Source organism: Protobothrops mucrosquamatus, unplaced genomic scaffold (genome assembly GCF_001527695.2).
Source record: "Protobothrops mucrosquamatus isolate PMUCROS unplaced genomic scaffold, P.Mucros_1.0 scaffold393, whole genome shotgun sequence".
Classification (NCBI taxonomy): domain Eukaryota; kingdom Metazoa; phylum Chordata; class Lepidosauria; order Squamata; family Viperidae; genus Protobothrops; species Protobothrops mucrosquamatus.
The window spans coordinates 794404-810484 of NW_015386724.1; the positions used below are offsets into that span (position 1 = coordinate 794404).

A 16081-nucleotide genomic window follows, 5' to 3' on the forward strand; every position below is an offset into this window, starting at 1 on the left:
TTTTATGGTCTTTTTGTAGTAAGACTGTCAAGACAATTAAATGATTTTTATGATGATTACTAGCATTTCATTGATAGCTCTTTGAAAAGCAAATGAATCACAGTTGCATCTTTCTGGCAAATAAAAATTTCATGATTGCTTCCAATACTTTCTTTTTTGCATTTGATCTAAAAGAACTAGATCAAAACAGCATTCTCATGCATACCTAGGTAGAAATCAGTGCTCTTGAAAGTGAGGCTAACACGATGGGTGTTTGACCAGATTGTAAGTCTGGCTTAAATTTGCTATCTGGATGTTAATAGATAAATAACTAATATAGAGTCACTAACACATAGCCACTCTGAGAGTGAGATGTGCAATATCTAAATTTTTGACAAATAAATTTGACAAACAGCATACAAAAATGAGATGATAATTGGATTCCAATGGAAGATAATTATCTATAGTTCAGGGCTGAAACATGGAATTCCTGGTGCTTTTTGAGCTTCGTTGTTTTCTTGAAGAAGTTTTATTACCCAACTAGGTAACATCAGTGACTTGCATAAATTAGTTCTACTGAGTACCACATTGATCATTGTGGTAAAGAGAGAAGGCCTAGATAAATAAAATAGTTTGCCTAGATACTTTCACCTTACAAAATGGCATATTTCTTTGTTTATACACATGAATATAGCTTGAATTTGAGCTATGTTCTATTATTTTGAGGGGGAAAGATAGAATAAAATTAGGACTGTCAATGTTTCTTAAAAAATGAATTATAATTGGTCTAGACCTAAATCAGGAAACAGTCTGTTAAATTTTGAAGGGAGTGTCAAGTGTTACAGTTACAGATAATTGTCTTTTAATTAATTGTTTGAAGTATTGTTCAATGTGTATGGTGGCGAAAGCACTAAATCTGAGAAATACACATTGACATTTTAAACAATATATTCTAATTTAATAAACAAATTGACAACTCATTTTCACATACTTCATAAGTATTCCATCTTATAGTGGTATACCAGAAACAAAGCATTGTAAAAAATAAATACATATGAGAGCTTCTTAAATCTATAAATAAAATGATTTTTATCTGTTAAAAGTAGTACTTATCTATATGCTTGGTCAATTTGTTACTGAGAATATTTTACTGATAAGAATTTCAGATTTAAATTTTGGTTAGATTATATCCAGTGATAATAATGAAAAGAGGGTTTGGTCCTTGATTTGAAAATTCCAAGTGCAGTGCCACTTCAGTTGTATAATCATTGTTCCGATTCTAATTTTGTAAAAATTATCAAATAATTCCTATATGCTCAAACTGAACCTCTATAATATTTCCATTTTTTAAATCACTGGGAAAATAATATATTGATATTATAGCAGAATTGAATTGAAATATAACTGAAATATAACTACTTATTTCTATAATACAATATCTATGCCATTTCAATTTTTGTTTGCTAAATATAAGTTCCTATAATTGTATGACTATAATTAGCTGTATTGTAAGTTTCTAATCATGTTCCATTTAGGTTGCAAAAGATGTTTCTGTAAGACTTCATCATGAGCTGGAAAATGTGGAAGAAAAACGCACCACCACAGAAGATGAAAATGAAAAGTTACGACAGCAATTAATAGAAGTAGAAATAACAAAGCAAGCTCTGCAAAATGAACTTGAGAAAATGAAAGAGGTTGGTTGAGTAATATTATCAATTTGAATTGAGTAATATTATCAGTTTGTTTCTCTGAATTTCATAAGCACTCTTTTAAGAATTAATGAAGATGCATGGACAAGGTTCATAGCATCCAAGGCTATCCAAAACTGCATAGAAATGGACGAAATTTGAAAAACTAAATATTTTCCTAAACAACAAGGATGAGCCATTTCAGCCTTTTTATATTTATTTGTTTAAAATTCATTTTATCTGTTTCTGAAATGAGAATCACCGAGTCTTGTTGTGAGAAATGGCTTTTGTTTTCCAGAAAAAATAAAGACAAAAAAATGTTGCTCAAAAAGTATAAAATTATGGTCTTTAACCCAGGATACTCTTTTAAGTACAAGTAAAAAAATGCATGAATGTCATAGGATTAGTGATACTGAACAATTTATCGGGAGTATTGCTATTGTAAAACCTTCCCTGCTGCATAACTGCCTATCTGCCTGAGTTCCTTGATTCCATTTACCGGGGGAACTTCAATCTGCCTTCCTTGGGAGTAGAATCTGAGGGGACCTGGGAGTTCATGGCTATTATGACAGCTGTGGACCTATCCCAGGTCATATAGAGCCCAACACGAGACAGTGGTCATACACCTGATCTGGGTTTCTTCTTGGAGTAGTGGCAATATGCTCTGGAAATTTGGGGAACTCTCTGTGGCTCCCCTGTCCTGATCAGATAATGCCCTGATAATCATGGAATATTCTAGTGTACTCCCCACTGCAGGGAGATGGACCAAATCCAATGGTCCACCCCAGGACTGATGGACCTTGGAGGAGGGAATTACAAAGAGCTGGGAATTATTCCTGAAGGTCTGTTGTATGGTCTTCTTGAGGCTCTGATTTTCATCTGGAATAGGAAAGTGAAAGAGGCCTTTTATTAGATTGTGCCCATGTGGCCTCTCTCCTTTTGTGGATCTCATCACTTTGTAGATTTATGGAAGGGTTGAGGGAGGAGAAGTGGATTAAGAGATACCAAGAATACCATTGGTGGAGAAAAAGAGTGAACTAGCGTGAACAGGGCTAAGAGCTTCTATTAAGGCTCTCCTTGTGTCAGTAAGGATGGCAGATCATCAGATGACTGACCTCAAGCGGACCTGTTTAGGGTGACCAGCCTAAAATGGTATAAAAGATGGAGGGAATTCTGAGATATACTATCAGACAAAATTGCTGGGATTCATTCCCAACTGCATGCTCATCTTGGTGCAGGTGCCTGGGACAGTCTTGCCACGTTATCTGGGTGGAGTTCAAACCTATTGGGTCCAAGGAAACAGGAAAAGTCCTTATGATTGTGAGCATAACCACCTCCTTATTACATCCAGCCTCTTGGTTGTCAAAAGCTTCCAGGGAGGTATTGTGGTTGGGTTTCAGTGATGATAAATTCTTCCTTAAAAAGGGATGAGGCCAGTGCCCCTTTAAAAAACATTGGCCTGCCCTTTTTTCAAGAAACCAATCCTCAGTGAACTATTCTGGAGAATTTTTATCCCGTATTCAATCTCTTTTTTTTTAGGGAAGATTGTTGAGAAGATGGTTGTACAACACCAGTCAGGTTTCTGCTTGGCTATAGGACTGAAGCAACTTTGATAGTACTTTTTGATAACCTCTGGCGAGAGCAGGATGGAATAATGCATCCATCCTTGCTCTTCTTGACCTCTCAGCAGTCTTCAATACCATTGACCGTGGTTTTTTTTTCTGGACCAGCTAGGGGGGGGGCGTTTAGGCAGCAATGTATTGAGTTGATTCTCTTTTTTTTTCAGTGGCCAGTTTCAGTTGATGTTGATTAGGTATAAAAGGTCCCGACCTCGGCCCCTAAATTGTGGGGTATTGGAGAGCGAGTACTCTCTCCGCTTCAATTTAATGTCAACATGAAGCCACTGGGTGAAGTCATTCATAGCCATTGGGAGAGGTATGATCAGTATGCTGATGATACCTAACTATATATATCCATCCCTCATGAAGTAAGTGATGCCGCCAACATCTTTCTTTTGATGTCTACAGACTGTAGGGTTTTAGATGGAGTATGACAGATGGAATGGCTTTGGGTTTTATAACCACCTGGATGTGGGGCTTTACCATCTTTGATTCTGGATGGGGTTGCATTTTCCCAGACAGACCTGCCATCTATTTTGGGCATCCTTCTGGACTTGTGACTCCTTGCAGAATAGGTGGCAGTCATAGCTAGGAGGGCCTTTGTACAGGTTCAAGTTGTATGCCAGCTGCATCCATTCCTGGATCAGGAAGCTTTTGCATATTTAACTGGAAGAATGGGGGTCGTTTAATTTTACTTTTCTTTAGAATAGTTGTTTGTTTTAAACTCCATAGTAGAACATTATCCCTTTTAAGCCAGCTGAAGATCATAAAAGTGATATGTGATCTTCCATGTTCTAGTGAGCATTTGGTGTGAAAGTAAATGAGACACCAAAGAAGGAGAAGAGAAAGAAAAGTTAGTTTCAATCCCTTGAGCCTGTATTGATGTCTTGATGGGATGAAGGAACCTATTATCAAGTACTGAGATGCCTTTTGGGGATGAAGAAACAATAACCGATATTCTAAGTTTTGAGAATATAAGGTCCAGTTGTGCTAGTATAGTATTTTATTTTATTTTAAGGTACTATCCCTGTACTGCATGTGAGTTCTACCAGTTGTTCTGATTGTTGATTTATTGTATTCATTAGATCAGAGGTGAAGTGTCTGTGAGATTTGCAACATGAAGTGTCTGATTTTATAATGTAGGCATTAGCTTACTGAATAGAACTTGAAGAGGCTGTCCACGATTGATATTGTCTCATTCTTTACGGTCATGAAATCTAGCCTTTAAAAAGCAGTTTGCCTTTAGTTATGAATCATAAGCCAATGATGGTTTGTGGCTTCCATTATTTGCTGTTAATATGACAAAAACTAAATATTTTATTTTGGTTCTTATGGATAGCAACAAAAAGAAAGAGCTGTAAAAATGATCTGTCTCTAGCTGCATTGCCTATATTTTGCTTCATTTGCTCTGACACATCTGCAAGGATTTATATTCTTCAAGATCTTTTATTTCTTCTGCTGTCATCTTCATCTTTGGGAATCATCTACATGTGGTGATGTATGACAGAGAGGCCAATTCCTTGGATTTTTCAAATTGTGAAGACAGTATACACAATTTGAATAAGTAAACATGTTTCCATCCCTGTTATACAGATGGGTTTATGATACATCTATCAATCTGTACAACCATGGATGGTGATCAGAATTTTGATCCATCGAAATTCTTGAAACACATATATTGGATTTTGAGAATGCCAATGAAATGGTGAAGGATTGCATTTTTTGTTGCTTCTTTAGTCATATTTTATACTTCAGGGTCTCACAGACTTACTGAATTGTCAATAGAAGTTTGTAACATAATTCAGAAATCAGTGACAAATAGGATAATACTGGGAAGGTTAACATACAGCACTTGTTAATCATTTCTGTTTATTGAACTGGTGCAAAACCAAGTTTGTTTTATATCTGCATTAAAAAGTACAAATAGTTTTCTACTTTGTCTTGTCTGCCCACACAGCCCCCTTTTAATAATTGATTGATAGATCTATTCTGCCTATTCCTTGAAGGCATTTTCTGTTTATCGCCAGCAGTCAATGCACTGGCTATTGACAGGACAGCATTTGGAAAACAAAACACTATATTTTAGCATTCAGGATTTAATAGAGTGTGGTAACTTCTATCTGCCTTGCTCTTATTTGTTTGGGGAAATTAAATATCAACCTCTTTTTTAATATATCACCATTGGATTAGAATCAGTGTTTCCCAACCTTGGCAATTTTAAGGCATGTGGACTTCAACTCCCAGAATTCCACAGCCAGCATTGCTGGCTGTGGAATTCTGGGAGTTGAAGTCCACATGCCTTAAAATTGTCAAGGTTGAGAAACACTGGATTAGATAGTACAACTAATTAAATATCAGTGTTTGGAATTTTCAAGTTGTCAGCCTTTATATCTTCTGTCCTTTCTGATTATTTGTGATACTTGGTAGAAGGGTGAGCAAGATAATAATTGCTAATTAAATATCTAATTTTATTTTGATCGACATGGTTTATTAACTATATTATGACAAGTCCATACAAATTGTGCAAGTTAAATTTATAAAACTTTTCTTCTACATGACATTTAGAGAATGTCCCAAGATTTCATATGGAGAAATTATGCCATTTAGTTTCTTAAAGTAAAATATAGAGATAAAATAAAAAGGAAGCCACTAATAATACAGATCTAGTAAAGCTTGGTAAAAAATAAGCAGTTGATGATAGCATTTTCCATCTTAATCCCCAATATATTTGTCATGAGTAAAAGTAGGAATTTTATTTTCAAGAGTTGGGGACAATTGATGGAATATTTGGGTGTCTTAATATTTTAATATAGATTTTCCTTAATTGTTTGGTTAGATTGCAGTTATAGGCAGTCCTCAATTTACTGCTGGTTGCTTAACAATTGTTTGAAGTTACAAGCAACACCCCCAGACCTACTTACAACCCGTTTTCAGTTACAATGGGCATACTCACCCTGTGGTTACGTGGTTATATTTTGGGCTCTTAGCAACCAGCTCACCTTAACAGCTGTTTGCAGCCTCCTGGGGTCATGTGATTATGATTTGCAATGTTTTTGTCAGTTGGGGAAAATGGACTCGCTTAATGACTACTATGTTTGCTTAATGACCATCGTAAGAACAATTGTAACTTCGAATCTGGTCACATGATGCCTCAAATTATGACTGCAACAACCTATGATGGTAATTCCAGGCTCAATTACAGCCATAAGTTGAGGAATACTTTATCTTCAATATCAGCTGTCGTAATATCAGCTCTACATGAAGGAACCTGTACCACATCTTGAGGATATGGGACATTACCTTGTTAGCTGGCTTTATATTTGTTCCCTTTGTGATTTCAATAGAATAAGTACAACAGAAAGCCACACTATAATAATTAAAATGTTAATTATTCAAGCAGATTGCAGGACTCTTGTTCTTAGAGTGAAAATGTGGGTGAAATGTGTTCAGGATTAAAGCTATGGTACTGCAAAATGAATATTTCATGACCTCTCTATAATTGCTTCTAGTATAGTTAATAAAATTATTAGAAGAGTAGTTGAATTTTTCATCATTTCCATGAAGTGATTGATGGCAAAGCATTGATCTACAAAAAGATCCTGTGTGTCTCAATGGGCTTATTGGGCAACTTAGTAGTATTTTGCATTCTTTGGAAGTATGAGTATGTAATTCTTTAGTGTAAGGTATTAGCATATGCTGACACTGAACTCTTTTCTGTTTTTAGGGAGGACAGCCAGGGGAAGAGAGCAGGGCGTTGGACTAGAACAAGGGTAGGCAACCTTGGCTTTTTTATGACTCGTGGACTTCAACTCCCAGAATGCTGGCTCAGGAATTCTGGGAGTTGAAGTCCATGAGTCATAAAAGAGCCAAGGTTGCCTACCCCTGGACTAGAAGATGTTCAAGGTCTCTTGCAACTGTGTTATTTTGCAGCCTTATTTTGGGGTGCAAAAATATGTTAAGTAGGCATCAAGTTATTTTCCTACTAACTCTTATTCCATTCTAAACAATCATTTCCAAATTGTTGCAAGCATTATTTGCAAGGATGCAAATATAAGAGGAGGAATGGAATAACAGATGGTTGCTCATTCCCCACAAGAACTATCTTGTGCCGTAGGCTGGGCTGAAAAATACTGATTGGTCCTACATCACCTAGTGATGGCAGACTCGACTTGGCTGTCCCTAGTACCAGTTGAGTACGGTACCTTTTATATCAGACTGACTTTTCAGCATTTTGATTAATAGTGATACTAAATTCCCCACGTTTATCCCAATTGAAAGTCTTGAAAAACAATTTTAATTGAACCTAAGACCCTGTTTCACTTTTTGGATAATTGCATCCACCACTATTTTGAAGGATACATATATTATTTGTTTCCCCTTCCCCAAAAATATGAAGACACATTTAATATTAATTTAAAATATGATTGACAGTGAGTGTCCTAATTATTAGAAACACATGATGCAAGAATTTTAAGCATTCCTTAATTTGAAAAGATACCAACACTTTGGATTTATGATAACTTGATTTAGAATGATTGTAATTGTGATTCTATATCAGGATCTTATTCTGCCCTGAAAATATTACAGCACAAAAATATTGGGATATTTACTCCATTGGAAAATAGGACTTTGGGGAATTGTGGAAACAATTGTATCTAATATCTTTAAGGGATTTTACAGATACAAGGATTGATAGGAAGAGTTTTAGGATTGATAGGAAGAGATTTCAGTGGTACTTAATACAGATTAGTGTTTTAAATCACTGGTTTCACAACTTGTCATAACATTAGGGTGATTATTGAAACGAAAGAAAAAATAAAACCAAACTACCTTGATTGGTTTTACTTTGATAATGGCTCAAAAAGGTGTTACATAGTATTCTGAATAGTATTTTGGGGAGGGGCAATTTTATATGCAGAGATATCCACAGGAAGGACAAGGAGAAATAATAAAAGGAGTGTGATGTTGTACATTTCACCTATTCAGTCTGTGCATCATGCTGCATGCACACAAGAGATGAAATATTAGCATAATGTTATTTTCAAAAGGTTGAAAGCATTGAATCGTGTGTGTGTGTGTGTGTGTGTGTGTAGAACTGATAGTTTAAGATACTGACCATTTAAGATAAATCAAGGATAAGTAAGGGATGTGAGTTGTTAAGCTTTAAGAACTAAGGAAAAGTGGAGGATAGCAAAAGGCAAGACAAAAAGTGTAGGTGACCAGTTTAATTACATGGTATGCCATAGCTGAGACTTGAAGTAAGCATTCCGGATGTTGGAAATGAACTTTTAATTCATCTAATACAGTACCCTGCTAAGTATAGGAATCCAACTTAAAACAGCCCTGATAAATATCTACCTAGTTTTTGCTTGAACACATTCAGCCAAGGAGAGCTTATCACTTGTCTATGTAATTGATTCCACTGTGGAATTGTTCTTATTGTTAGGAAATCTTTCCTAATGTTCAGTTGGAAGCTGACATCCTATAACCAATACAACGTGCCTGGTCTAAACAATTATTCTCAGTAATCTATTTCAGATACATTGGTCTTTATTATAGAATTATATTTGAAATTCTCATTTCAAATCATCTGGATATTAAGTTCAGGCTTAGAAGCTCTGCTTTTGTTTTGGCCGCCTTTTGAAATAAAATAATCACATTTCAGGAGATGGAAATTTTGAGCTGTATCATCTTGTCTTTGAAATTCTTTCTTCAGAAAAGTTCACCTGACATCATTTTGGTTCTGCATTGGCAAAAAGCTCCCCCCCCCCTGCAAAAAAAGGTAAATGCAATAGCCAATTGCATGGATTTACAAAGTCTGGATGATCTTGAATCCCGAAATAAATGGAAGGCCATGGGCCATCAGCTAAGAAGTGTCAGCTCGTGAGGCCCAGGAAGAGAACCTGCTATGCCATGACATTCCACCCTCTGGAATATTTTTCCTCTGGAGATCAGCCAGGCCATGTCCCTAAAGACCTTCTGTAAGGCCTTAAAGACTTGGATGTGTGCTTGTCTCAAGTGAAGTACAGAGCTAATTTCTGGGTTATGTTTAATGTTTTTGGGCTTTGCATTTTTTCCCTGGCTGCTAGGGGTTTTATATTTTTTGTAATTTTTAAATCATTTTTAATACTGATAGTCACCCAGAGTCACATATATGGGATTGGTGGCCATATACGGTAAGTCCAGTAAATAAATAAATACAGTTATATCATTCACTTTGCAACCATTGTTTCTGCTGTCCCAGTTTTTGGTGCAAACAAGTGTAGCACTGTCTAGTTGACGCTCATTGCTGAATGCATGTGGAAATTGTGGTTGGTGAAAATAGGTCACTGTGATTAAATTAGGCTAGCTAGCATTTTAATCTACATTGACACCCACAAAAGCATTTGTACTAACCTGCAAGATTGTAGCCAGTTTATAACTGTTTTATTTGTGAGAAAAAAAAGTTGTTTAATGGTATTTGAGATAAACATATAATGCCTAATTTGACTGTCTGATAATCTAAGGGCCATATTCAGTTCTTTATTTATCGGACTTAGAGGCATGGATCTCTATATAGAAAATGGTTGTGACCATGGGACTGGAAATTTGCCTTTTAAGATTTTGGTGCTAAACCTATCAGTCAGGAGTGTTTTGGACAATGTGCTTTTGAGTTTCCAGTTGTTTAAATAATAAATGGGCTCTAACACAGAAAGGCTGCGAAGGAAAGCAACTTTTGTTAAAATTGTAGAAAAACATAAATCTTGAAGTCCCTGCATTGATTATCAGTAGCTTTTCAGGCCCAATGCAAAGTGCTGGGAGTAAGGCAGGGAGGATTGGACACATTGTGTGTTGAAGCAGCAGTTAAAATGGAGGGATGGAAGGTGCTGGGATTTCTAGTCAATGTCCAAGTTCACCAATAGATATATGATGGAGAGTGGCAGCGATTCCTTTTATGCCTTCTGAGTCTAGCCTCAACCAATGATTGCTTGTTGACTTGTTGACAAAGGAATTAGAGAAAAAAAAGGCCCTTCAGCAAAGATTGGCCCAAGAATGACATCCCTTCAAGGCCTATATACTAAAAGGGAAAGAAAGGAAGCAGTGAACTTTCAAGTTTAAAAGACATTTTCTGATATCCCTTCTTGCAGTCTTCCTGGAACTTGAGCCTATCATTTTGAAAAAGTTTCCTTAAGCCATTGTTTATCCAGTCTTTTGGCGATATTTTTGTTTGACTATTTGCAGATATTTTGATTATTCGAAATATGTCTAGACCAGTGTCCCAAAGATGCTTTTTTCACGAGGTAACTGGACTTTCTTGTTTTTCTCTGAAGACGTTTCGCTTCTCATTCAAGAAGCTTCTTCAGCTCTGACTTGCAGACAGCTGGTCATTGGATGAGAAGCAAAACATCTTCAAAGAAGAACAAGAAAGTCCAGTTGCCTCATGAAAAAAGCATCTTTGGGATAACTATGACCTGGACGACTGAGAATCTCCATAGACGTCTAGACCAGTAGTTCTCAATCTGTGGTCTGCGGATGTCAAAGGTTGAATAAATGTTCTAATTTAAATCTTGAGTTAAGTTTTGAGGATCTGAGGCCACGGTTTGTGGCCACAAAAGGTATTTAAAGGGGGTCCACTGGTTTGGACATAATGTTACATTATGTATTCAATGTAAATCTAATATTATATTGGGTAAAGGTGGTGTTTTTCGGACTTGTGAATCAGCTGCAAAAAATTATGTGCTCATTGGATTTGCATTACATCAGATTTAGTAAAATGTTAATTTCATCTTTTTCTTTTACAGCAGTCCATGAAAAGAAGAGGAAGCAAAGACTTGCAGAAATCAGAAAAAAAGCAGCAGACTCCCACTGAGGTGATTTCAAATATTTAATTTTCTCCCTAGTACAGTGGTTCTCAACCTGTGGGTCGGGACCCCATTTGGGGTCGATCGACCATTTCATGGGGGTCGCCAAGCAAGGCTGTCCGCCATTTTTTTTGTCCGCCATTTTTTCCCCTTTTCCGGCGGGTGCCTTACCTCCCTTGGGCTGGGCCAGCTGGTGGTCGGCCTGCTCCATCTCTGCTGCTTGCCAGCTACACCTCGGCCGGCGCAGGGGGCGGAACCACGCATGCGCGGCGCTCCCGGGCAGGGAAAGTCCTCGACTTATGACTGGTTGGGTAGTCCTCGACCTACGACCGGTTTAGTCCTCGACTTACGACCGGTTTAGTCCTCGACTTGCGACCGGTTGGGGTCGCGGCATTAAAAAGGTTGAGAACCACTGCCCTAGTACATTGCAATAAACTATGTGTTCCTAACTGACAGCTAGGGAAAGACTCAGGTTTTCAACAGGGGGAAAATTGTTGTTATTTTTGTGACATTCATGGTCTATATTGACTTCATTAATTCTGTTTCTCTATCATACCTACATTTATTTCATTCTTTGGAGATACAAATCTGAATTTGTTATTTAAATTACAGAGATTGTAACTTCTTGCATTTAAAATGAATAATTTGAGTGTCTGAAATAGTTACACAGGAAAGAGAAAAACGGCATGATTTTATCTTCTTGAAAAAATATCCTACTTGTTTATTTGCTATTATTAGATAATAGTGCCTTTTTCTCAAGGATCATACGGTAATTAAGATATCAAAATTTCAGTTACTTTACATAACTGCTTCCATTATCCTATATTTTAGATAAATTATAACATATAAATCATATAAGTAGCAAACATGATTTTTAATATAAAAAAGATATCTCTCTTTCCGTGTGTGTATGTGTATGTGTATGTGTATGTACGTGCATATATATATTTCTTTGGTTAAAGTGTAACATCTGTTACATGTTTCCAATATTGTTTAGCATTATTAAATGCTGTTGAATAGGCTTTGGGATTTTTAACTGAGAATATATTATGAGGCTGATCTTGAATGTCTAATCTTGAGGCAGATTTGTTGGAAATATGAATCAGATGAATTTTGCCTCTGCTAAAACCCATGGAAAAACTCAGAATGGGTTTTTGGAACCTCTGTTATTGTAAATATCAGTGGTTTTCTTTTTTAACTGCCAAATAAGGTTGTTAATTATATATAAAGTAACTGCTGATTTTCTCCCCTTTTGTAAGGAGGATAATGAAGATCTGAAATGCCAGTTGCAGTTTGTCAAAGAAGAAGGAGCTCTAATGAGGAAAAAGTTGGCCAAAATAGACAAGGAAAAGGATAGATTTGAACATGACCTACAAAAATATAGGTCGTTATATGGTGACTTAGATAGTCCTTTACCAAAGGGGGAAGCTGGAGGCCCGCCTACCACAAGAGAAGCCGAACTGAAACTTCGTCTGAGGTTAGTAGAGGAAGAAGCCAATATCCTGGGAAGGAAAATAGTGGAACTGGAAGTAGAAAACAGAGGGCTGAAGGCAGAACTTGATGACTTAAGAGGAGATGATTTCTCAGGGGCAGCCAATCCCCTAATGGGGGAACAGAATGAATCTCTCTCAGAGTTACGGCAGCATCTGCAGTTAGTTGAGGATGAAACAGAACTATTGAGAAGAAATCTTGCTGATGTAGAAGAGCAAAATAAGCGCATCACAGCAGAGTTGAACAAATACAAATACAAGACTCACGATACTTCAAGGCATCATGACAGTGCCAAGACAGAGGCTTTGCAAGAAGAGCTCAAAGCCGCCCGCCTGCAGATCAACGAACTCAGCGGTAAAGTTATGCAACTTCAGTATGAGAACAGAGTCCTGATGTCCAACATGCAGCGCTATGATCTGGCCTCACATCTGGGGATCCGAGGCAGCCCCAGGGACAGCGATGCTGAAAGTGATGCAGGGAAAAAAGAAAGCGATGATGATTCACGTCCCCCCCATCGCAAAAGAGAAGGGCCTATTGGTGGGGAAAGTGACTCGGAGGAGGTCCGAAACATCCGCTGCTTGACCCCTACGAGGTCCTTTTATCCAACACCTACAGGATGGCAAAAAAACTTCACGGACCGTCAGCAGATGAAGGATATTCGCTGTGAGGCAGAACGCTTGGGCAAGACTATAGACCGCCTGATTTCAGACACAAGCACTATCATAACTGAAGCAAGAATTTATGTGGCCAATGGAGATCTGTTTGGACTTATGGATGATGAGGATGATGGGAGTAGGATACGGGAACACGAACTTCTTTATCGGATCAATGCCCAGATGAAGGCCTTTAGGAAAGAGCTCCAAGCTTTTATCGACAGACTCGAAGTTCCAAAATCTTCGGATGAACGAAGTACAGACGAACCTTTGTCAGTGAGTCAGGTAGATTTTTACTTTGTAAGCCATCTAGTTTTTAAACATATTCTGCCTGAGATGTTGCAGTAACATACGACAGTTGTTTTCTTTTCACCCTTGGCAGAACAATGGCAGAAGGAGCAGCTTAATGGAAGTCTCTGTGGCTTAATAGAAAAGGCTAAGCAGCAGTTTGAGCCTAATTCTAATTTCTTAGAGCTGTATCAAATTGGTATCATGGTTTGGCATATTGAGTACCTGCCAAGACCCATGGTTTCATTATGGATCCATTAGCAAAAGCTCTCTGGCTTGTACTGTTGGGTCTCTTCACTTTTGCCACAGTTCACTTGTTTTTCATCTCTTCTTCAGGGTGGACAAATGATGGTTATAAGAACAGGAACAGCTGCTTTCCAGCAGTCACTCTTAATGAGAGGAGGAAGAGAAGGGGGAGGAGGGAAGAGAAGGGGGAGGTACAATTATGGATATGGAAGCTAAAAATATTGCGGGTGGGGGGAGTGGATAGGACTTAAATAGCCTTGCCTTTGGGCCTTCCAAAACGTGTAGCTATGCTAAGCCTGCAGAAGCAAAACGTAATAAAAGGAAAATAAGCACTGAAAGCCATTGAGAAGGAAGGACCTCTTGCATAAATTTTTCATGGGAATAATAGTGTTAAACTGCTGATGTACTTGATAAGAGGACTCAGCTAAAAATATGCTGAGAGAATGTATCTTTGGGCAAAGCTGATTCTTCAGGTCTTGTTCAATTCCAGAATATGACCTCTGTTAGGACAAAAATCGTTGGAGGTTGAGAGAATCATTGCACAATAAAATCAAGGCAATAACATAGCAGAAATGATTGCATGCCCATGAACATCAAGGAAAACTTCATATTTGTGCTTGTTTAAAATTTTGCATCCTCTTACTTTTTCCTGTAGGAATGCGAGGTGGTTGTAAATTTTAAAGATAACCACTGCTTTGAAATTTTTAAAATAGGAAGCATTATACATTTTAAAGTAATAAATGTTGCAGTGGAGACCAGCAGATTTTTTTTTTTTAGATACAAATTGCAGGATTTGCATAATGAACCAAAAAGATTTGTTAAATTGAAAACTATTAGAACTGTTGAATTGATTTTAAACAAACAAACAAAAAGCCAAAATATTGCCTGATTGTAGTATTCTACAGTGTGGTGAAATTTGGCAGTCTCGTGAGAATTTGCTTATTTTTTAGGATTTATTTGTATTTTTAACCTAAAGGAATTACAAGCATTCATTCATTTATTTATGACTTTTTTGGCAGAAGCTAGAATGATAGCCTAGATGTTTTTAAAATAAATTCTAGGCAGTTTAATGGAGGAAAGTTCTATCAATGACCGCCATGTTTAGACGTAATATATTGGATGCCAAAGAGAATAAGGAAGGAGACTAGGATTCAGGCCATATAAAACTGTTAGTCTTTATTTCATTATTTTAATAATCATCAACCATTATTTACATATAAAGCATTTGTGTATAATGGAAGAATGGACCTAAGTGTATTTCTGGTATGGGAAGAAACAAACCCCCATTCTGACAGCCTTTCTCTCTCATAAATAATAGAATACTATGGGATCTAGCAATTTCCACAAGGGGAAGGACAATGGTCAAAGTCCTCCCCTTTGTATATGGTGTGATATAAATACATGTACAAAAGCGACAATGGTTTTTGATAGCCATTTTGACTTTTGACCCGCACATCCTCCAACCTGGAACACTCTATATTATATATATAATTAAATTATATAATCTGGAACATTTTTTTTTTCTCTTGAAATGTTGGATTTTTTTTTGTGAGATTAACTTAGTATTATCTTGTTTTTGTATTTACTTTCCCAGATGTTCCAGCCTATCATTTTACTTATTCTCATCCTTGTCTTATTTTCATCCCTCTCTTATGCAACAATATTTAAACTTGTTTTTCTTTTCACACTGTTTTTTGTGCTGTAGATCTTTTCATCATTTTATCATTCATTGTAGCATTATCAGTTTATTTTATTTTGTCCATCCTCCCAAGATAAAAAGTGCAGGAGTTGTAGTTTCTGTAGCAATCGCTGCTGTAAAAACACTGAAGACTATTTGTTTGAAAACAATGGGAACAACCCTTACCTTCCAAAATGTGGATCATAAAAGAAGTAAAAAAAAAATATTCCCATCGCTGAATCTGATTTCTGCTTACCAGAAAAGGTAGGAATATGAAAAGCAGAACCTTACATTTTAATATTTGTTTTCTTTTAAGTAATGCTTAGATAAAATGTGTTGAAAGTCTTACTTTTTGTTACAGAACTGAAAATCAATGCTAGAATAGAAATATTCCCATAAAAGGGAATATTTGTAGCTCAGGGTTGAAATGAGGGGTCCTTGGTGCTCGCTGAGCTTGGCTGTTTTCTTGCAAACGTTTTATTACCCAAACTAGTACTAACATCAATGCCAGTAAGGAGTGCTAGTAACCTCATCAGTGCTAGTAAAGAGCTTATATTCTAGTGCAGGGATAGGCAACCTTGGCTCTTTTATGACTCGT

At 36.9% G+C, this 16081-nt stretch overlaps 1 protein-coding gene across 1 annotated transcript in view; it reads left to right on the forward strand.

The window, feature by feature from the left end:
• The window catches only part of LOC107287484 (protein SOGA3), a 20340-nt gene extending 4830 nt beyond the window's left edge, over positions 1–15510 (forward strand). The window contains exons 3-6 of the mRNA XM_029284148.1: positions 1515–1673; positions 11068–11136; positions 12387–13556; positions 15400–15510. Of these exons, the coding sequence (XP_029139981.1) occupies positions 1515–1673; positions 11068–11136; positions 12387–13556; positions 15400–15510 (1509 nt within the window). The remainder of the gene's footprint in view (positions 1–1514; positions 1674–11067; positions 11137–12386; positions 13557–15399) is intronic.
• Positions 15511–16081: the final 571 nt, after the last annotated feature.